The sequence below is a fragment of the Peromyscus eremicus genome, chromosome 2 (genome assembly GCF_949786415.1).
Source record: "Peromyscus eremicus chromosome 2, PerEre_H2_v1, whole genome shotgun sequence".
In the NCBI taxonomy this organism is placed as follows: domain Eukaryota; kingdom Metazoa; phylum Chordata; class Mammalia; order Rodentia; family Cricetidae; genus Peromyscus; species Peromyscus eremicus.
The window spans coordinates 142,642,837-142,665,451 of record NC_081417.1 but is presented as its reverse complement, the minus strand read 5'-3'; the positions used below and the strand labels follow the sequence as shown (position 1 = coordinate 142,665,451).

Below are 22,615 nucleotides of genomic sequence, written 5' to 3'. Positions count from 1 at the left end.
GGTGGGATGTCCAGGGGATGCTGATTCTAAGAGCTGGAGAGGGGGTGTGTCTGTCTGGCAGGGTCTGGGGTCCATGGGGCCCCCTTGTCTGGGCCACTGGACTGGCTGACAATGGAAATGCTGGCACAGGAGAAACACTCTATTCAGGTGCCTGGCGTTGTCAGTGGAGGGGGCGGCTGTGCAAGCTAATTTTGCTCGGCTCGTCTTTGAATGGGGGTAATTGCTGGGAGTTGCCAATGTTCCAGACTGTTCCCTGGAAGAGGAGGGCATGTCCAGGGCTCTGCTAATGCTGCCTGTGCAGGTTGAGCAGTGAAACCTGGCAGGGTGGTGTGAAGGTGTCACGGGATCACAGGGTGATACAGCCGTGAGGACCCTAAGGGGTCACTTCAGGTGACCTGCTTATTTTATAGATGGGAAACCAGAGATACAGAAAGGGCTTGCAGGAGCTCGTGCGGGGTAACCTTGCTAGGCTTGACTCCGTGTGGGCTGTGCTCTCTGCCTCCACTCTGCCTGGGTCCATCTAGGGGATTCCAGGCTGGGCGTGCATATATATGAGAGCCCTTTCCCCTTCCTCTGGCTACAGGAGACCAGCGAAGCAGTGGGGTCACCGAGGCCAGCAGCCTCCTGGGGGGCTCCCCTCGGCGCCCGTGTGGCCGGAAGGGATCCCCGTATCACACAGGACAGCTGCACCCCGCAGTACGGGTGGCCGACCTCCTGCAGCACATCAACCAGATGAAGACCGCAGAGGGCTATGGCTTCAAGCAGGAGTATGAGGTGGGCCCGGCCCGTCTCCTCACCGTGGAGCCTCGCTTGGCTCTCCGTCCAGCCCTGTTGGACCCTTCCTCCGACAGTCCCCGACTCAACCTCACACTTTGACCTTGCCTCCGAGCATTCCTTCAAGCTCAGACTATCTGGTTTCTCGCTGTCCCGTCTCATCTCCACCCTGATCCTGAGTCTTATCCTGTCTCTGGTTGGAGCCACATCATTGCTGACCTTGACCTAACTCTAGTCTGATATTGACCCCTGACCCTCATCTTAAGCTTCTTCTGATTGGATTCCAGCCACCCTTATCTGGACACCAGTACTACCCCCATTTATACTTAATCTCACTCTTTTTAAAAAAAGTTTTTAAAATTTATTTTATGTGCATTGGTGTTTTGCCTGCATGTATGTCTGTGTGAGGGTGTCGGATCTTGGAGTTACAGACAGTCGTGAGCTCCCATGTGGGTGCTGGGAATTGAACCCGGGCCCTCTGGAAGAGCAGTCAGTGCTCTTAACTGCTGAGCCATCTCTCCAGCCCCACCTTACTCTTAATCTTTATCATTTAACCTCTCCTCTCTTCCCGGGTCGAACTCAGGGTTCTGTGAACTCTGACCTCCCTTTGGCTCAGCTTTCCCTTCCAGACACACTCACGTGTTTTGAACCTGTCCCTTACCTGCCCAGCCCCCACCCGGCCTTTGTCATTCCCCATGTGGGGAGGGGTCCTGAGAGTCTTGGGGTCTCTCTCCCCCACTGACTTCTGTTTTCCCATTGGCAGAGTTTCTTTGAAGGCTGGGATGCCACCAAAAAGAGAGACAAGTTCAAGGGCAGCCGGCAGGAGACAGTGTCTGCCTGTGAGTCCAGGGAAGGGGTTGGGGCTCACAAGGACAGGAGGAAGCGAGGAAGGAGGAGAGTGAGCAGAGCATGCTCTGGGGAGTCTTGTCCTCAGACACATAAGGGCTCTGGCCTCTGGATATGAGGGCACAGTGTCCCACCATTGCCTCTGTCACTGCCTTGTGACAGTGGAGGCAGGATAATCCTATCTTAAAGATGAGGAAACAGAGGTTTGCGGAGTTGAGACCTTGCCTCAAGGTTGCACAGCTAATTGCCGCTCATCTTCCTTAACTCCGTACCCAGACTCAGACCCTTGGCCCAGCCTCGTGGTGCCAAAGCTTCCTGGTCAGCTCTGAGCCCTTATTAAGGTCACCTGGCAGCCATGCCTGGACACTTCCCCTAGCCTCCAGGAGACCTTCCCCACCTCCCAAGCCCCAGGCTCCCTGACACAGCCCTGCTCTGCCACTCTGTTTGCAGATGACCGTCACCGAGTGAAACTGCACCCAATGTTGGGAGACCCGGATGCCGACTACATCTCTGCCAACTACATAGACGTGAGTGCCTGGCCCGGCTCTTTCTGCTTACCTGGCCCTGTCCCGTCCAGGCTCGCTGTCCATGCAGGGCAGAAACCTACCAGAGAATAAATGGGGGTCTGAATGGTTGGGTTGTGTTTGGTTCCCCGGGAACTCCGAGATGGGGAGCTGAGAATAGGTGGAGGCCTTCAGGAAAGCATCCTGAGGGCTGTGCTGGCCCATGGGGAGGTAGAACAAGGTGTGGGGGGCAGACAGGGAGGCTGAAGGAAGGAAGGAAGGAGCTGTCTCAGCAAGGAGCCAAGAGCTTGGAGGTGGGAGTCTCACAATTTCCATAGTGAAGCTGAAGAAGTTATGCAGGGCTAGATGGTAAAGGCCTTGTGTGGCAGGCTAAAGCCTTGCGTGGCAGGCTAAGGCCTTGCGTGGCAGGCTAAGGCCTTGCGTGGCAGGCTAAGGCCTTGCGTGGCAGGCTAAGGCCTTGCGTGGCAGGCTAAGGCCTTGGGCCATCTCCCAGGACCATCAGGAAGTTGTTCAAGTGTTTTGACTTTGGTTACCGTGCTTCACATGTAGGGAGGCGGGTTTACTGAGCCCACACTGTGTGACAGGGGAGGAGGCTGGGGCTCAGAGAGGTGAAGCCACTGGTTCTAGGACACACAGCTAGAGTGGGAAAGAAAGAACTCAGTGAGCGAGGCTGTCTCTGCAGCCTCTGATGCTGACCATTCAACTGTCCTAACAACTATTGGATCTGGCTGGACGGAGGGAGGAAGGGAGGGACCAAGAGAGGGTAGACTTCCCAGGTGTGGATGGGGGGTGGTGATGGGACCTGGGCAAGGCCCAGGGACTTGACTGCACTCCGTGCAGCAAGCTGAGATTGAAAGAGCAGCCTCTAATTGTGTAGGAAATGTATTTTGAGCACCTGAAACCAGAGTTTTTATGATACAGAGATTCTAGTGGGGGGAAAAGAGATTAACATCGAAGGAAATTCATTTCAGATTAGCTGGGAAAGCATAGGCGGGAAGAAAGGTGTCACAGAGCCAGTTAGTGGCAGAGCCAGGGCTGGCTGTGTAGACCGTGTGGAGGAAGCAGTGTGGCCGCGGAGGAAGGGGAGGGGCAAAGGCCCAGGAGGAAGCCACAGTGTGCCTGGGCTGAGGTCATCAGGACCTCCACAGATGACTCCCCGCTCCCTCTTCCGTCTTCCTCCTGGAGCTGAATGTACCACCCTTGTTTCCCAGAACCCTTTCCTTCTCCCTGCCTCCCATCCTCTTCCTTGCCTTGGGTAAGAGCCAAGCCTGGCCTCACAGGCTTGGGCAGCTTGGAGACAGTGGACCTTTCTCACTGGGTTCCACCTGGTTGGTTTCTCTTGGGCTCTGACAGGGACATGCCCATCCCTCTCTCCACCCAAGCCCTGGACTCCTGTCTCTGTTCTGCCTGCCAGCTCACGTCACCCTTTCTGGTCTCTCCTGTGCCCCGTCCACCTTCATCCACCTCTGGCCTAACATCTGTCTCTTTTGCTTTGTTCTGTTCCCTCACTGGAATCATTAAGATTCGGATAAACCGGCAAGTAAGTATCTCTTCCCTCTCCTCCTCCTCCTCCTTCTCCTCCTCCTCTTCCTCCTGTCTGGTGGACTGGCTGTGTCCTGGGCTCTCTCACAGGCTCTGGCTGTCTGTCTCTCTCTTTCTCTCTCTCCCTCCTTCCCCTCTCCTGGCACTGAACACCAGCCACCCATTCCAGCAGCCTGCCAGGGGCTGCCACGGCTGAAGACTCTGTCTCCCCACTGGGAGACATTCCTTCCCACCTTCTGCTCTCTCCACAAGGACAGCTATGCTGGGGTGCTGGTCACTGCTGGCACCTCCGTCCCCCTGTCTAGCCATTTCCTGTGAGCTTCACCAGCTCTGCCCTTCTGCAGAGCTTCTGGTGTGTGTAGCGGGGGAGTTGCCCTGAGAGGCCTTGTCTCCACCACCGAGAGGCCAAGGCCTCACAGGCCTGGGCCAGTCCTCCTTAACTCATCTCCTTGGCGTTCAAATCCCACTGTGGTCAGTTTGCTTAAAGCTCAACTCCCATCAGCTTGCCCCCCCCCCCATTTAGCCTCAATTCAAATGTGCTTTTTTTTTAAAAATCAGTTTGAATATCAGTTTAAAAATTATAGTATCTTTTGCTCTTTTGAGAATTAAAACAGGGGCTGAGGACAGCTCAGTTAGTGGAATACTGGCCAAGCATGCAAGAAGCCCTGGGTTGGAGACCCAGCATCATATGAAAACTGGGGGCTGGAGAGATGGCTCAGAGGTTAAGAGCACTGACTGTTCTTCCAGAGGTTCTGAGTTCAATTCCCAGCAACCACATGGTGGCTCACAACCATCTGTAATGAGATCTGGTGCCCTCTTCTGGCCTGCAGGGATGCATGCAGACAGAACACTGTATACATACTAAATAAATAAATCTTAAAAAAAAAAAAAAAAAAAAAAAAAAAAAAAAAAAAAAGTATAATGAAAACTGGGTGTGGTGGCACTCGCCTTTAATCCCAGCACTCAGGAGGCAGAGGCAGGTGGATCTCTGAGTTGGAGGCCAGCCTGGGCTACAGAGTGCGTTCCAGGACAGCCAGGGTTGTGAAGAAAGACCTTGTCTCAAAAACAGACAAGACAAAAAAACCAAGAAATTCAAGGTCCTCCTCAGCTACATAGTAAGTTGGAGGCTAACTTGTCTCAAAATAAGTGAAAGAAAGAAAGAAAGAAAGAAAGAAAGAAAGAAAGAAAGAAAGAAAGAGGAAAAACAAAAACCAAAAACAAACCCAAACTAATGTAGCCATCCTTTCATTTGATTTTTAAAGCATGTTATTTTCATAGTATTTATAATCATTATTATTATTTATTTTGGCTTTTCGAGATGGGGGGTCTCACTCTGTAGCTAGGCTGGTTTGGAACTTACTATGTAGCTGAGGCCAGACTCAAATTCACAGGAGTCTTTTGCCTCAGCCTCCTGAACGCGAGGATTGTATTTCATACTATTTAATGACTGGTATCCTTTGCTATTTTGTGGTACATTTTCCATTTTATCTTCTTAAAAAAAGATATTTCATTTTTTTATTATCGTGGCTAGGATTCTGTTCATTATCAGCTTCCGGACAACACAGCGAGACTAACATAAGACGTGAGAGGTTCCCCCAGTCACATTTGGCAGAGACAGCCAATTATCCCAGCCGTGCCCCTTACTTTGAGAGCAGTCACACAGTTGGTTTGTAAAATTCTCAAATATAAAAGGCGCATTAGGCTCTCAAAAGACAGCAGATGTGCTGAGTCCTAGCGCCCCCTGTGGGTTGTGATGAATATTGGTCCTTACTGGCCTTAGACTTGCTGGTTCCCTGTGCGTGACCCACTTGCCTTTGAATCTCACCCATTTGGTTCCCTCTTGTCAAGACTCTTAAGAAATACCCTTAGAAGTCTCACTAGGCTTAATGCCACCTCAAATGCCAGTGAACAATCATGTTGCTGACGGCACCTGCCAGGTACCAGACCTAGAACGCAAAGGATCATTGGACAGGTGAGAATGTTGAATCTGAGAAAGATGAAATGACTTGTGTAAGGCCAGAAGCCAGCGTTATCATCCCACTGTCCCCCGGCACCATCCATACAGACTCCAGCTAGGTGCAGATGTGTGATCTCAGCACCGGCTTGGGGCCTGAGGTCCAGACCTCTCCAGTACCATTCCCTAAAGTGAAAGTGTGCAAGGTGATCTGCTCACCTTACTTCAAGATATGACCATTTAAAACTTGTGTTTGTGGGGGTTTGGGCATGGCCGAGTTGGTAAATGCTTCCCTTGCGAGTGTGAGGACCCCAGTTCAATTCCCAGAACCCAGGTGGGGATTCACGTTTGTGATCCAGCCCTGGGGAAAGAGAGCCAGGTGGATCTTTTGGGCTGGCCGGCCAGCTTAGCCTAATTGCAAGGTATCAGGCCAAAGAGAGACCCTGTCTCCAGGGAGGTGGACAGCTCTTCTGAGAAGGGTGCTTGAGGTTGTTGTTGCCTAGCTTCTACACACATGCACACACCTACCCTCCTTTCATGTGCCACCCCCTCCCTGCACATGTGTACACCCACACATATGAATATGCATACATACACACATAGGCATAGCAAAACCTCTTTGTGTTCTTTGTATAATATGATATATGTAACATAATATAATACAATATGTAACATGTCTTATTTAAGAAATGAGGCCTGTGAAATGGCTCAGCAGGTAAAAGCCTGCCGCTCAGCCTGATGACCAGAGTTTGAGCCCTGGGATCCCGTGTGGGAGAAGGAGAGAACTGACTCCTGTAGCTTGTTGTCTGACCTCCACACATCTGCTGTGGCACTTGCCCATGTACACTCTCCCCTACAATCACAAAGTAAATAAAAATGTCACAGTGTTTTTAAAAAAATGAACATGTAGAACTTTTGAGTTGTGTGCCTGTACACTTGCTTCAAATACGGCTGCACGGAGCTTGGAGAGATGCTCAGTGGTTAAGAGCACTGGCTGCTCTCCCAGAGGATCTGAGTTCAACCCCCAACAACCCACAGGCGGCTCACAACCAATTGTAATTCCAATTCCAGGGAATCTGATGCCCCCTGGCCTCTGCTGTTCCTGCACGCACATGGTGCACATAAATTCATGCAGGCACATATGCATAAATTATAAATAAATATTAAACTAAAACTAATAGGCCTGCATGACAAGGTAGGTTGGATGGCCCTGGGCCACACTTTCTCCAAAATGTCATTTTCCAACAATGAAAGAATAGGATCCTGGAAAGGGCTGGAAACAGTGGCAACAGGACTGAATTTTAGGTCATCTAATCACTGGACAATCAATCAGGTTTCCTTCCTTTTTATGCTGGGGCTGGATCCCAGGGTCTCTCCCATGCCAGGCAAGCATTCAGTTGTATCCTCAAGCCCAATCAATCTGTTTAGTTGAGTTCAGGCCCTCTGTTATTTACTGACTAACGCTTGAATGCTGGTATGGAGCTGGGCCCTGGAGTGGAGGGGTAGAGTTGACTGAATCTGATGATGAACCTGTGTTGGGGTGGAGCTTAGGCAAACTGGTTTTTCGGGTACAGAAGCACAAGCCGATCAGGGTAGCCTGTTCCAAGCTTGACTACTTGCTAGGCAGAGTCAGCTAGGAACGGCCCTCCCCATCCTCCACCTCCGCTGTCCCGCTGACCTGCTGCAGAGCCAAAGGCGTGGGGAGACTGCTGTAGCGAGGGCAGCGTACTCAGGAGGTTTTTCATAGTCACTTTGAAGGGGGGTCGGCTTTTCCCAGGGAAACTGTAGGCTGGCGGTCATCTTCCAGTTGCAGAGGGCAACAGAGGCTTGGAAAGGTCCAGCCTTGCTGGCTACTCCACTGTCTGAGACTCTGCAGTGTGGGCATGGCCAAGGAACTGGCTGGAAATACGTATTTCCAGATCCACCCCCATCCTCTAAGCCCAAGTTTGCCTTTGACGATATCCCAGGGTCTCTGTGCACCCAAAATGCCAAACTTCTGTCCTCTTGGTGAGGTGGCAGAGATGAATTTTATAACATCCAATCATTGGGATCATTGTGGTTGTGTGTATGTGTGTGTGTGTGTGTGTGTGTGTGTGTGTGTGTGTGTGTGCTGGGATAGAATCCAGAGTCTCCCACATGCTAGGCATATGCTCTACCCCTGAGCCTCATCCTCAGCCCAGTTGATCAGTTTTAATTGAGTTCCATTACTGCATTATTTATACTGACTAATAAGTGCTGGCACTTACTGGCACCTGCCAACAGGGACCCAGGTCTGTTAGACCCCAATGCTCTGGAGGTCACCTCCCATCCCAGCTGTACTTTTTTCCCCCTCTGCTTTTGCCTCCTGAGTGCTGGGATTAAAGGCATGTGCTACCACACCCAGCTGAGCAGCTCTTGAAATCAACACGGTTTGGACCTTTGGAGACCTTTGAGACAGGGCTAATAATAACAGCTGTTGTTGGCCCTGCTTTGTGCTTGGCCCAGTGACAAACCCTTAACCTACACTATTGTTTGTGTTCCCCACATCCCTGGGAGGGAAGTCTTGTCATGATCTACTTTATAGACGTGAAGACAGAGGCCTAGAGAGGGAAAGGATGTTTGCCTGAAGGCAGCTGGCATTGACCCTGGCAGCAGGCCACTAGAGCCCTTTGGGTTCCTGAAGTCTGGGGGTCCAGAGGAATTGCAAGGAGCCTTGGCGAGGGCCAGGGGCAGAGCTTGGTGGCTTTCTCTCGCTCCTGCCACTATTTTGCTTCGGAAATTTTACACAGTGCCTGCACAGACTTCCTGGCTGGCTCTTGTCCCACAAAGATGCAGCCTTGTGAGGGACCTTGGGGCCACTGCGGCTTTTGAAACTCAGCTCTTTGCTACGTGGCCTGAGGTCTCTAGGGATGGAGGACGAGGGAGCTCTTGGCTTCTCTTTCATGGAAGATAGATGGTAGTGTTTAGACAGTGTGGGGACCATCACCATGACTCTGGAAAGTTCCACATCATCAGTAAAAACAGATTTTAAAATTGTATCTAAGGGTCCTTTGCTTTCAATTTGAAGCCCTCTTTAAGATTTTCCCCCCAAGCTCTGGGTAGCTGAGGTCCTTGGGAAGGGTATTCTCCATTCTGAATGCTGTGGCCGAAACTGGGGATTCTGTCAACCACGGGTTCTCCACATCTGGAGTCCAGGGTGGATTATGTTTCTGGGACTCTGGGAACAGGGCAGCATCATCCTGGGCTTCCTTTGTCTCCAAACTGCAGCCATGTTATTAAGAGATCACTCTTCTGCTTTGAGGACGGGGAGGACTTGCTGGGCTCAGAGAGGAGCACCCTCCTTAGGGTTCCACAGCAAGACCTTGGTGGCTTAGCTTCCCTTGTCTCTGCTTTGGGACTGGGAGGACAAGGTCACCCTCATCCAGAAACATGAAGTTGGGAGTTTCTGGAGGGTGCTGCTCCTGGAAGGAGGGTGATGGGGGGCAGTGTGAGGGAACAGAGGTCGCTCCCTTGGCATTCATCTCAGCCTCTTCTGTTCCAGGGATACCACAGGTCAAATCACTTCATAGCCACTCAAGGTACCTGGTCCCTCAGCTTGCAGTGCCCTCCTGTGATCTGGAATGTCTGCTGCCTGCCTACCTTCCCTGCTGATCTGCTCAGCCCCCTGTCTGCCTCCCTGTCTGTCTGTCTCCCTGCCCCCACGACCTGCCTGGGGATCTCTCGCATCTAACCTCAGTCCTTATCTGTCTGTCTGTGCCTCCTGATAGGCTCGGTCCCTGCCCAGTAACCTGGCTGTGTGTCTCTGGTGATGCATGTGCAAGGGCTGGGGGTGTACTCACTGTCACGGAGCATGCATCTTGGTCCAACTGGCCACCTGGGTCCCCTCTAGTCTTCTTTCTTTTCTGCCGCCACCTCTCTGTCCACCTTTCTTGGAGGTTTGCCCCATGGACCAAGGGTCTACCATCCACATGGCTCAGTAGGTCTTGCTCAGCACACCAGGCTCTCCAGCCTGGCTCTGCCTTGCTAATGCCCATACCGGGGCCCTGCAGGCATGGAGCCGTGGTTGGTGGGGTATATTGGGGTGAGTGAAAAGTCCCCATTGGGGTTGGGTCCTGGGAGCCTCCCAGCAAGGGATGGTGTCACTGGGCATCATGGTGTGTTGGTCGTGGGGGGGGGGACTTGCTCAGGGACAGGCATCCTCTGTGCCCCCAGGGCCGAAGCCTGAGATGATCTACGATTTCTGGCGCATGGTGTGGCAGGAACAGTGTGCAAGCATCGTCATGATCACCAAGCTGGTAGAGGTGGGCAGGGTAAGCGGGACTGGGGGATGGGCTGGGGGCAGGGCGGGCCCCATGGGTGCTAAGAGCATGCTGAAGCCTGTGCTATGGGGGGCGCAGGTAAAGTGCTCTCGCTACTGGCCTGAAGACTCAGACATGTACGGGGACATCAAGATCACGCTGGTAAAGACAGAGACTCTGGCTGAGTATGTGGTGCGCACCTTTGCCTTGGAGCGGGTGAGTCGCCCTTACAGCTCTTCCATGTAGAGCCTACAATGCCCGAGCCTAGGAAGCCTGGGGGAAGAAGCAAGGAAGCCCTTCTAACTTGCTGGGAGCGTGGCCGAGGGATGGGATGGTGGCTGTTCCCGCTAGACTCCAGCAGGCCTCTGATATGAAGAGGATGTGATGACCGTTCTGTGTTGTTCCTTGCTTCATGGAAACCTGTGCTGCTGAGACTCTTACACGCATTGCCTTAGCCCTAGGAGGACATGTTTGCCATTAGCCCTGCTTTGCAGATGAGAAAAATGAGGGTCAGAGGGTTTCCTCATGCATCAGGGTCTAGGTTCCCACTTAGTTTTTCTGTAAAATCCTCGGAAGAGGGCTGGCAAGATGTCAGGTAAAAGAGCTTGCCAGGCAAGTGTGACGACTCCTGAGTCACAGTGCTCTTCTGTTTACACGACAGCCCAGGGACAAGGTGGGTGTGGGACAGCAGAGCTTTAAGCATCTGGTGGACTCAGTCCAAACACAGAGTGTGTGCCTGTTGAACCTTGGCAGAGGGGATTGTCTGCACCGGGCCTTATTTCCCCACCTGTACAGTGGATGTGGATACTTACCTTGCCCATGAGGAGTAAGCAGAGCTTGGCACACAGCAGGTGTCCAGTAGGTGCTGCCGGCAACTGACTGTCACCCCTGTGGTTTCCACAGAGAGGCTACTCAACCCGGCACGAGGTCCGCCAGTTCCACTTCACAGCGTGGCCAGAGCATGGCGTCCCTTACCATGCCACGGGGCTGCTGGCCTTCATCCGGCGTGTGAAGGCTTCCACTCCACCGGATGCTGGGCCCATTGTCATCCACTGCAGGTGGGAGCACTGGAGTCCCAGGGAGAGGGGCCAAGCCTGGGGGAGCTGGGCTGGAGTGGGGCAGGTTCAAGGTCAGCCTGCTTGGAGACAGAGGATAGGAGAGGATGACTCCCCGAGCACCCCACGGAGCCCCTTCACCAGAGCGGAGGAGTCCTGGAGCCTTCAAGCCTACAGCCCCTGTGGTTCATCCTGGCTCCTCTACCGGAACTCTTACCAACTCACCAAATGCCACATGGCTGATGTCCCTTGCCCTACAGCCCCCTGGCTCGTCTCTGTTTGTCTTTTTCTTTCTGTCTGTCTCTTTCTCTTCCTCTCTCTTCAGAGGTCATTAAGATAGCACCTTCAAAAATGAATTACAACTGATAGAGAAAGTCTGTCAAGTATAATTTATATCACGAACAGTGAGTGGGCCCACGAACAGTGATTGTGCCCACAACTGACGGTTCACTAACGGACGGTTCACTAATTGACGGTTTACTAACTGACTGACGGTTTACTATCTGACGGTTCACTAACGGATGGTTCACTAATGGACGGTTTACTAACCGACAGTTTACTGACGGTTTACTAACTGACAGTTTACTAACTGACGGTTTACTAACTGATGGTTCACTAACGGACAGTTTACTGACGGTTCACTAACTGACGGTTTACTAACCAACGGTTCACTAATGGACGGTTCACTAACGGACGGTTCACTAATTGACGGTTTACTAACTGACTGACGGTTTACTAACTGGTGGTTCACTAACGGACGGTTCACTAATTGATGGTTTACTAACAGACGGTTTACTGACGGTTCACTAACTGAGCCATGAGTGCTATCTTCTCAGATTGAGGAACAGAGTGTGGGGGTGAGAGATGACTGACTGAAGTGTTTGCTACGTATGCAAGCCCGAGGACCCAAGTTTGATCCCCAGCTCCTACGTAAAAAGCTGGATGTGGGGTCATGTGCTTGTAATCCCAGCCTTGGGAGACAGATAGGAAAACCCCTGTCCCTCACTGGCCAGCCAGCCTAACCAGCAAGCCCCAGGTCCCAGTGGGGCTCCCACTGTACACACACACACACACACACACACACACACACACACACACACAGCTAAGTTCTGCAATGTCCCCTGTTCCCAGAGAAATTGCGATCCGACTTCTCCCCTGTGGGAAGCCTTCCGTGGGTTTGAACTTTGTGTGAATTAAGTCCCCCAGTGTGAGCTCCCTGCTGTGTGGTTTTCTTCCCTCACCTCAGTGTGTGAGGTCGGTCCACACAGCGTCACACTCCAGGGTGAACAAACTCCGGTGTATCTGTCCACCTCCTGTTGCTAGATTTCACTGGTTTTCACCAGCAATAGCGGTGCTAAAATAAAATGGCGGCACGGAGGACGTTCTAACACAGTGGTTCTCAGCCTTCCTAATGCTGCGACCCTGTAATACACTTCCTCATGTTGTGGGGACCCCTGACCATCAAATTATTTCATTGTTACTTCATAACTGTAATTTTGCTGCTCTTATGAATGTAATATAAATATCTGAAGAAGGCGTGGCTTCTTCATAGGAAATGCACACACATTGCTGTGGGCCATGTGTGGAGCACCGTCTGTGAACATTCAGCCCTAGTTGATGCTGCCCAGACCTTCCAAAGTGCTTGTGTGATTTGAGCTGTACAGTCCTCGGTAATGCTTCGATGATGCCGTCCTCAAAGCTGGAATCTTGGGGCATCCTTTCCTGCTCTCACTGGGCCCCGGGTAGAGTTAGGCAGCTGGCCACATAAATAGGGACTGTGTAGCAAGTGTTGTAACAGAAGCTAGCCATATTGCTTTGAGAGTTTGGAAGAGAGCCATGTGTCTGGAAGTGTTAGAAGCTGCACTGGGGATGTGGATGGGTATGAGTGTGTGGGGTTTTGAAGGATATGCAGGAGCCTCCGATATCCAAGGGGAACGTGTGTTCTTGGATTAAACCTCGAGCTTCACCTCCATCCCTCTCCCTGAGTCTTGGCTGCTAAGTTGAGCCAGCCTCACTTCCATGTTCTCTCATCCCTCTTTCTGTCCCTTCCTTCCCCAGGCCTTGCTCTATGCTCCCAATTGTGTCCTCTGCTACATTACATGGAACTCCAGCTCCACCCTCCTTGTTGGAGTGGTCCCAACCCCTAAGTTATATCTATAGCTATGGCCGATACCCTGGTCTCCCACTTCCTTCCTTCTCCCTGATCTCGAGTCCCAACCCCTAAGTTATATATATATCTATGGCCGATACCCTGGTCTCCCACTTCCTTCCTTCTCCCTGATCTCGAGTCCCAACCCCTAAGTTATATCTATAGCTATGGCCGATACCCTGGTCTCCCACTTCCTTCCTTCTCCCTGATCTCCAGTCCCGGCCCCTAAGTTATATAGCTATGGCCGATACCCTGGTCTCCCACTTCCTTCCTTCTCCCTGATCTCCAGTCCCAACCCCTAAGTTATATATATATATCTATGGCCGATACCCTGGTCTCCCACTTCCTTCCTTCTCCCTGATCTCCAGTCCCGGCCCCTAAGTTATATAGCTATGGCCGATACCCTGGTCTCCCACTTCCTTCTCCCTGATCTCCAGTCCCGGCCCCTGATGTGGCGCTGGGTTTCTCTTACCCTCAGTGCAGGCACTGGCCGCACAGGCTGCTACATCGTCCTGGACGTGATGCTGGACATGGCAGAGTGTGAGGGCGTCGTGGACATTTACAACTGCGTGAAAACCCTCTGTTCCCGGCGGGTCAACATGATCCAGACTGAGGTTAGGACCAGCCCTGTCCCCGACCTCTCCCCTCCATCTAGGTCTCAGGGTCTCTATCATGGAGCTTAGAACTGGAGTAACATGTCTTCAGGGCATCCTAGGCCCTTCCTTCCCCAGGACCATCTCAAACATGGCAGTGGGGAGTGGGGGTGGGGAGTGGGGGTGAGGAGTGAGGGTAGGGAGGGGGCTCATAGTTCTTTCCAGACCTCACTTCATGGTGTGGTGTCAGGTGAGTCAGATGGCAGTGAGCTCCAGAGTCACATGTACCAGGGTTTGTGTCCTCACTGGGATCTGGGATTGTCCCTCATCACTCAGGTGATCTGCTGGGATGCAGTAGAGTTGAGCTGATGTGATAGCTAGACCCAGCTGAGCACCCCTGCTTCAGCCATGGCCTTGGTTCTTCTTCATTCTCCATAGAGGTCAGCTTCCAGTCCCCTCCTCATTCTTACATTCTCATCTCTTGTTCCAGGAACAATACATCTTCATCCATGATGCAATCCTGGAGGCCTGCCTGTGTGGGGAGACCACCATCCCTGTCAATGAGTTCAAGGCCACCTACAGGGAGATGATCCGAATTGACCCTCAGAGTAATTCTTCCCAGCTTCGGGAAGAATTCCAGGTAGGGGAATGTGTGTATAGATGTGGGGTGTGTGAGTGTATGCATACATGTGGGGTGTAGGGTGTATGTGTAAAGTTGGGTATGTGTGTACAGGGCATGGATACATATATACATACATATACATATACATGTGAATGAGTGGAGAGAATGTGTATAGAAGAAGAGTTAGGTATGCGTGTGTAGAGGAGTGGGGTTTGGGTGTGTGTGTGGGTAAGTGCAGGGTGTGTGAATGTATATATGTATAGATGTGTGATATGTGAGTATGTATGTGTGTTTGTGTATAGGTGTGGGGTGTATGAGTGTGTATATAGGAGTGGGGTATGTGTGTGTAGGAGTTGGATGTGTGTGCATAGAAGTGGGGTGTACATAGGTGTGGGGTATGTGAGTGTGTATATAGGAGTGGGGTATGTGTGTGTAGTGTGATGTGTGTGAGTGTGCACTGGGAGGTCCTCAGTTCTACAGCTATCAAGGGCCAGTCAGGAAGGACTGACCTGAGACCCAGCTGAAGGGACAGAGTCGGGTGACTGGAAAGGACTTTGAGACAGTGAAGCACAGTCAGAGCAGTTGTGACCCCAGGCTTTTGGGGTCAGATAAATGTGGGTTCAGATCCTGGCTTGCCTTGAGGAGCTGTGAGGAGCCTGGACAAGTCCACTCACCTCTCCAAGCTCTCGTTTTGGCACCTAGGAAGGAAATTGCCCTGCAGGTGTGTAGCCGTCAGGAATCTCCTGGTGTCCTGAGGAAACCAGCTCAGGGGCTGCAGCCACTGCCAGGTGTGAAGGCGCCATCAGTTACAGCTGGATCCAGGGACGCAAATGATGATGCCACACTTGGTCTCTGCCCCTCTCAGTTCAGCTGTTTGTGTTGGTTGGTTTGTTTTGTTTCTGAGATAGTGTCTTATGTAGCCCAGCCTGGTCCTGAACTTGTGGTGTAGACAGGGATGACCTTGAGTTCCTGATACTTCTTCTGCCTTTACCTCCCTGGTGCTGTAATTATTATAGGTGTGCCCCGAGGGGGTGGTGGCTGAGGACAAGTGCTGTTCCTCAGGTAGTGTCTGCCTTTTTTTTTTTTTTTTTTTTTTTTTTTTTTTTTTTTTTTTTTTTTTTTTTTTTGTGACAAGGTCTTTCAAGAGTCTGTAACTTGCCAAGTAACCCAGGCTGGCCAGCTAGTGTGTCCTGGGGGGTCTGGGGGTCTGCCTGTCTCTTCCTTCCCTTACTGGAATGACAAGTTTGTGCCACCATGTTTAGCTTTCTTTTTATTATTATTTTTAAATGTGGGTCTGGGATTGAACTGGGATCCTCATGCTAGACCCAGGCTCTGGTGGTCTGTTTTGGGTGGGGTGAGGTTCACCATGCTGCAGGCTGCTCTCTAGAGGAATCTGCTGATGTCTGGGTGCCAGAGACCCAGGGGTTCCCTCCACTCAGCGTTACTATGTTCCCTTAGCCATGTGGCACCTGCCAGTTGGGGTGTTCTGGAGCCAGCGTAGGGTAACCTGGGAAATGTTGCTGGTGATTCCTGGAGAGGGGTATCAGCTTTGGGGATCATGACAGACTTGGGATCCTGGGAGGAATCCCCAAGAATAAGACAGAAACTGAGACTCGGGTACATGAAGCCTGAAGGTGTAGAGATGTCATAGCCCTGGCTAGGACCTGTGCCAGGTGCTCAGGATTACATTCTGTCTAGACAGAGCTGTGACCACGGCTTCTGTCTCATGTCTGGGGTCAGCTCTAGGGAAGAGGTGGGGTTCAGGCTTGACAAGCTAATGCTGATCCTTCCGGGCCTGCTACACACCGAGCCCTGGGTCCATCAGGCTCTACTCAGTGCCTGGCATGATCTCATTTTTGAGATCTCTAGATGCTCTGCGAAAAAGGTGTATCACATTCCCATTTTACAAGTGAGAAAAATAAGTCACTTATCCAAGGCCACACTGGCTCAGGGTGACAGACAGTCGTCCCAAAGCTCAGTCTAGGCCCTCCGTGGCCTGGTGATAGGCAGCTTGGCTTCTTAACTTCTTTCTCTCTGGGCCTCAGTTTCTCCATTCACAACACAGAGTTAATTATCTACCCTAAAGACCTTGGTGGAGTTGTGAGGAGGCCTTGAGAGCCCTGGCTATGCTCTATCCTCACTTCCCTCTCTGCAGACGCTGAACTCGGTCACGCCGCCGCTGGACGTGGAGGAGTGCAGCATCGCTCTGCTGCCCAGGAACAGAGACAAGAACCGCAGCATGGATGTGCTGCCCCCGGACCGCTGCCTGCCCTTCCTTATCTCCACTGACGGAGACCCCAACAACTACATCAACGCGGCCCTGACCGACGTGAGAGCTTGAGGCTGCAGTGGCTCTGGAACTCCCCGTCCTGGGAGGGCCAGGAGTCAATGGAGCAGAGCCTAGAGGGACATCCCCCTTCAATGCCCATTCCACGAGGCAGGCCCATGGGAGACCCTGTTGCCCCATCAGTCTTCTCCTGTGGCCATTCAGTGCCCCCTTCTGGTAGTATAGTCATCTTTAGTGCAGATCTGTGTGGTGGAGTTCAGACAGGGTCGTCTCCAGGATCAGCCCCAGCAAAGCCTGGGGTAGGGTGACTTTGACTGGGGATCCCTGAGGATTTGAGGTCAGGACTTGATAACCTGATATTTAGAGCTAGAGGAGTCTGTTCTGAGGCGATAGGTCTGTACCCAGCTCCAGGACCTGTCCTGGGGTAGTGATTTGACCCCTGGTCCTTATCTAATTGTGATCTGAGGGTACAGGAACCATTTAGCAGACCTACCCCTTGTCCCTGGTCCAAGGGACTTCACCCTCTTTACTGGGCATTACAAACAGAACAGGACATGGATGCTGTGGCTTGTGGGACTGAGGATGATACCCTCTGAGATGGAAGAGTCTATGAGTATCACTTCTGTATCTCTCCCCTCTTAAAGCCAGTTGAGAGAGAAGTACAGAAGACCGACAGGCAGAGAACAAATGTTTTAGAAAAGGGGGAGAATGTGGCTTTTACCTACATAGCCACATAAGCTGTGTGTGTCTTGGGCCTCCCGCCAGGCTGACTTACCCTCCTAGACACATCAGGGACAGACTGTCATGGGGGATGAGGAGCAAGGCACTGAAAACAGATATTGATAAAGAGTCAAACACAGTGAATGACAGGGGAGGAAGAAGTGAGAGGAACCAGGCCAGGCACAGCACAACTGAAGACCTCCACCTAGGGTGGAGAGAGGCCCCCCAAGTCGTTCTGAAGGAGGTAGGCTTTTTGTGGCCTAGTTCATGGCTCCGAACCTCCACAGCAGGACAGCACAAGGTGCGGTGGATGTTCTCCAGTGAGGGGGACTCCTGGTGGTGCGTGTGGGCTTCTTGGTGTGAGCTGAAACCCTGTCCCTGCAGTGAGACACATGGGAGAGGCTGACAGTCACCATCACTTAGCCCATCCATGTGTGTGCATGTACACGCGCCCACTAGCTCACTTATGTGAGGTCTGCTGAAGGACCCTAGGGAGCATCATAGTTTAGAAGGGAAGCTTAGGGTTTCATGACCTCCCTTCTATCCCCGACTTCACCTCGGTGTGCTACCTGTATCCTGGGGGCTGGAGAGGTGGCTCTGGAGTGTCTAGTTAGGGAAGGTCATGGGTGGGAATGGGCTGCTGGGGGAAGAAGCCGCAGAGCAGCCTTGGCCCCTCAGGCCTCGGATACCTGATTCCAGCCGTGTGTCGTGGGCCTGGCATCCAAGAGGACTGATTCTTTTTTTGTTTTGTTTTGTTTTTTTGTTTTTGTTTTTTCGAGGCAGGGTTTCTCTGTGTAGCTTTGAGCCTTTCCTGGAACTCATGCTGTAGCCCAGGCTGGCCTCGAACTCACAAAGATCCATCTGCCTCTGCCTCCTGGGTGCTGGGATTAAAGGCGTGCGCCACCACCGCCCAGCCTGAGGACTGATTCTTAGATGCCAGTGGGTTCGTCTGTGGGAAGGGGTCGGCTGGAGTCTGTTTGGGGTGGTCCAGTTTGCAGGAAAGCCTCTGGTCACCTACGTCTAAGTGTTAGCTTTTTGGCGGTTCTGGTCAGAGCCATCAGAGGGACCCACTGAGTGCCGTTTCCCCCTGCAGAGCTACACACGGAGCGCAGCCTTCATCGTGACCCTGCACCCCCTGCAGAGTACCACACCGGACTTCTGGCGGCTGGTCTACGACTATGGGTGTACCTCCATTGTCATGCTCAATCAGCTCAACCAGTCCAACTCTGCCTGGGTGAGCCTGGCCGGGGCCTGGGCACTTACAGCCATTGTCCCCAAAGTCAAGAGCAGGAGTCCAGCTCTGCTGTCAGTTTGTCCTGTGGTGTTAGAAGAGTCACATTCCCCACCTCCCACGACCTTGGTTTCCTAATCTATAAACAAGCCTTTCAGACGGAACCAACTCGCTCCTTTTTTTGTGAGCATCTGCTGTAAGCTAAGGACTGTTGTGCACACTGTAAATGGTCTCATTTACAGTTGACAGTGGCCTCTGGATAGAGAGAGCCTTCAGAGGGGGAAAAGAATTAAGACCCCCAGAGAGGAGGTGCTTTCTCCAAGGTTTGGGGTGGGTGGGGTTATCTCTGCTTCTTCTCAGAGGAAGAAAGGCGACGTGATGCAGGAGTCTATGTGTGTGGGATGTAGTTTGCATGTTAGAGTGGAGGTTTCCATCCACATAGATGTGGGGATCATGGCACTCTTTGTGAAGTTTGCTGTGACCACTCTGAATGTGCCGATGTACTGGGCAGTTTCCTTGTGTTCTGATCGGTGAGTGGTGGAGAGATAGGTGTGCTGCAGGGGAATCTGGAGCCAGGTCCTGAGCCATGGTGGAATCCCCAGATCTGGCATTGGGGTGGGGTGTAGCTGGAGAGTTTCTCTGCAGGTCCCGCCAAGCCCCAGCGGTCCCACAGCCCACTTATAAAATAAGCACACTTTGTATTATTTAAACTGTTTGGCCTAATGGCTCAGGCATCTATCTAGTTCTTACATCTTAAATTAACCCATTTCTATAAATCTATACCTTGCCACATGGCTCGTGGCTTACCAGTATCTTACATGTTGGTACTCATGGCGGCGGCTGGCAGCATCTCTCTGCCTCAGCCTTCCACTTCCCAGAATTCTCCTCTCTCCTTGTCCCGCCTATACTTCCTGCCTGGCTACTGGCCAATCAGTGTTTTATTTATTAACCAATCAGAGCAACACATTTATAACATACAGAACATCCCACAGCCGTGGGGACTGGCTTTGCTCTACTCAGCTTTCTCTCTGTGCTCCAGCCCTGCCTGCAGTACTGGCCAGAGCCTGGCCGGCAGCAGTATGGCCTCATGGAGGTGGAGTTTGTGTCTGGCACAGCAAATGAGGATTTGGTGGCCCGAGTGTTCCGGGTGCAGAACACTTCTCGGGTGAGTGTCCCGAAGAACCCAAGGGTGAGAATCTGGGTGGTGGCCAGGGCTGCCTTGGGTGACCCTCTCAAGGTCATCAAGGGCTCGTTCACGCTCACGTCTCTCTGCCTGGCTGCTGTGTCCCCAGCTGCAGGAGGGCCACCTGCTGGTGCGGCACTTTCAGTTCCTGCGCTGGTCTGCTTACCGGGACACGCCTGACTCCAGGAAGGCCTTCCTGCACCTGTTGGCTGAGGTGGACAAGTGGCAGTCGGAGAGTGGGGACGGGCGCACCGTGGTGCACTGTCTGTGAGTGCTCCCTGGTAGGAGGGTGGGTGAGTCCTTCAGGGCGAGCACAGAGGAGCCCAGCCTCCAGGGGCTGTGGCCTGGTCTCTCCAGCATGTGGGATTCTTGTCTGTGTTTCTGCATGCACACCTGCAGCACTCTCTTTCTGTAGTTTATATCCCACTCGTTCATTCTTTTATATGCACCTCTGTTCAGAAATGCATGTTTTCTCTCATGTCTGGGCATGGTCACCTCTTTTTCAGGCTTCTCTCACTCCGGGAGCCTCCCAGCGCCAGCTCGGGCCCTGTCCTCTGAGGACTTACCTTTAGTTCTAGTGAGAGTCCTGCAGCTGGAGGCCAGGGGGTGGATAGTCTCCCATTTCCCAGGAGGCTCATGTTGGGTCATGGGAACGGGGCAAGAGGAGGAGAGGATCCCTGGTGGCCGCAGGCTGGGCTCGGTGCCTGTGTTGGCTTGGGTACCCGCATTGTTGGTCTGGGTGGTCTTCCCATCTTGCTCTGGGGCTTGCTTGCCTCCGTGGCTTCCCTTTTCAGTCACTTTCTCTTGAAGTGTGGCTGGATCTTTTCTCTAGTCTACAGGCCAGTCCTTTTTGAGGATATCTTCTGATGTGATACGTGGCTTTGGATATCATTCTCAACCCTGAACTGTCTTTTACCTTCTGGTCCTAGGGCTCCCTTCTGGGTCCCACTTCTCATCCCTCAGCTCCTTAGCCCACCCTCCGTGGCTCTTGAGTGTTTCCTTTACCTTTGACCTCTCTGACCTTGCCCCTGCCTTTTGATTGCCTCGCTCCTCCACCTCACTCTTGGGTTCCCAGGTCTTGCCCCAAACCTTTCCTGTGTTTCCTTTAGAAATGGGGGTGGCCGCAGTGGCACCTTCTGTGCCTGTGCCACGGTCTTGGAGATGATCCGCTGTCACAGCCTGGTGGACGTTTTCTTTGCTGCCAAAACGCTTCGGAACTACAAGCCCAATATGGTGGAGACCATGGTGAGGAGCCATGTCCCAGGCACAGCCACTTCGGCTCCCCGTCCAAGCCCCAGCAGGTTCCTTAGCACCTACGCACTCCCGTCTGGCCCCTAACTTTGACCTCTGTTCTAGTCCTGGGTTGTTAGACTATCGCCCTCATGTCCCTTCTCCAGAGGGTGGTCAGAGCTCAAGGTACCCTCTTTTCCCAGGATCAATACCACTTCTGCTACGACGTGGCCCTGGAGTACCTGGAGGCTCTCGAGTTGAGATAGCAGGCGCCTGGCTGGGGCACCCACTGAGCACCCAGGGCGTGGCCCATCATCCCAGACTGGTGAGGAGGGCCTGTGCCCCCAACTTTGCTCAGCCATAATTCCACAGGGAGAACACTGGAGTGGACGCTGCTCTATCTTGGTGGCCCCCATGGGCAGGCTGCTGGCCAAAGAGGAGCTTTGCAAGATTGTAGTCAGCCTCACCTCTGGAGGGCCCTGCAGGCCTGTGCAGAGAAGCCTGGGACAGTGACACTGGCCAGAACAACCAGTACCGTGGGACCTCAGGCCAGGCCCCTCCACTCCATTCCAGTCCTTGGCAAGAAATGAATGGGGGCCTGCAGAGAGAGTGTCCAAGGTTTGCACCCAGTGTGGCCCCTGCTACCCATAGTGGAGGCTCACTGGGGCTGGGCAGGGGCTGAGTCCCACTTGGCTTAGCCCCCGAGAGTCCTGAAGCTGGGACTCTCCCCTGGCTTGCCAGTGGGACACGTTGACCTTCCTGCAGCTCTGTTCTCCATCCTGCCGCCCCTGCAGACTCAGGGGTGCTCTGCTCACCGTGCTCCCTACTTCTGCTTCTGAGATTCCTGCAACAGGACCTGTGCCTCCCTCCTGGGCTCCATCCCTGCCTGGCCCAGTATATGCAGAATATCACCTCGGCTCCCTCTTCCCTAGCCTTCGGGCCTCCATGGCTCAGTCCTGGTCAGCTTGGGCCTGTGACAATCCACAAGGCTGAATCACAGCCCCCGGGGTTGAGGTCCCTGTGGCTCTTGGCGAGGCTGTCACTGGGCTGAGGCAGGGTAGAGAAGGGCTGGTGACAGTTCCTAGAGTTCAGAGGAAGAAGGGTGCTGTGGGATGGAGGACCAGTACCTTTTCGTTGTTATTTCGTTCTTTTTTGATGGGAGGGTGGGAAGTTCTCTTTATAATGGGGTAGGCCACACCCCCATTTCGTGCCTCAATTTCCCCATCTGTAAACTGTAGATATGACTACTGACCTACCTCACAGGGGGCTGTGGGGAGGTGTAAGGTAATGTTTGTAAAGCGCTTTGTAAATAAACGTGCTCTCTGAATGCCAGTCAGTGGCTCTGTGTGTGACTTGCTCCCTTCCCAGCCTCCTGGTGCAGCATGGGTCGGAGGCCTAGATTCTAGGCTTGGTTTGGTTTTTCTGTCCACCAGACAACAGAGATATGGACCAGGGCATCACTCAGAGTCCCTCCACAGAGGTAGTTCCAGGGAACATTGGTCTTGTTGCCTTCACCCAGTGTTGGGTACTTACCTCATTTCTGCAACACAGTTTCTGTCCAAAGCAGCTCAAGGGAGGAAGGGGTCGTTCTGGGTTACAGTTCAAGGCTACAGTCCACCATAGTGAGT

At 52.6% G+C, this 22,615-nt stretch overlaps 1 protein-coding gene across 1 annotated transcript in view; it reads left to right on the top strand.

Moving 5' to 3' along the window:
• Ptpru (protein tyrosine phosphatase receptor type U) overlaps nt 1-22,319 on the top strand; it is a 78,461-nt gene extending 56,142 nt beyond the window's left edge. The window contains exons 16-30 of the mRNA XM_059255075.1: nt 584-774; nt 1,538-1,613; nt 2,071-2,147; nt 9,161-9,197; nt 9,832-9,920; nt 10,017-10,133; nt 10,821-10,975; nt 13,600-13,735; nt 14,205-14,354; nt 16,492-16,665; nt 18,437-18,577; nt 19,614-19,739; nt 19,867-20,024; nt 20,867-21,002; nt 21,191-22,319. Coding sequence (XP_059111058.1) covers nt 584-774; nt 1,538-1,613; nt 2,071-2,147; nt 9,161-9,197; nt 9,832-9,920; nt 10,017-10,133; nt 10,821-10,975; nt 13,600-13,735; nt 14,205-14,354; nt 16,492-16,665; nt 18,437-18,577; nt 19,614-19,739; nt 19,867-20,024; nt 20,867-21,002; nt 21,191-21,253 — 1,826 coding nt within the window. The 3' untranslated portion in view covers nt 21,254-22,319. The remainder of the gene's footprint in view (nt 1-583; nt 775-1,537; nt 1,614-2,070; nt 2,148-9,160; nt 9,198-9,831; nt 9,921-10,016; nt 10,134-10,820; nt 10,976-13,599; nt 13,736-14,204; nt 14,355-16,491; nt 16,666-18,436; nt 18,578-19,613; nt 19,740-19,866; nt 20,025-20,866; nt 21,003-21,190) is intronic.
• The last annotated feature ends 296 nt before the right edge of the window (nt 22,320-22,615 follow it).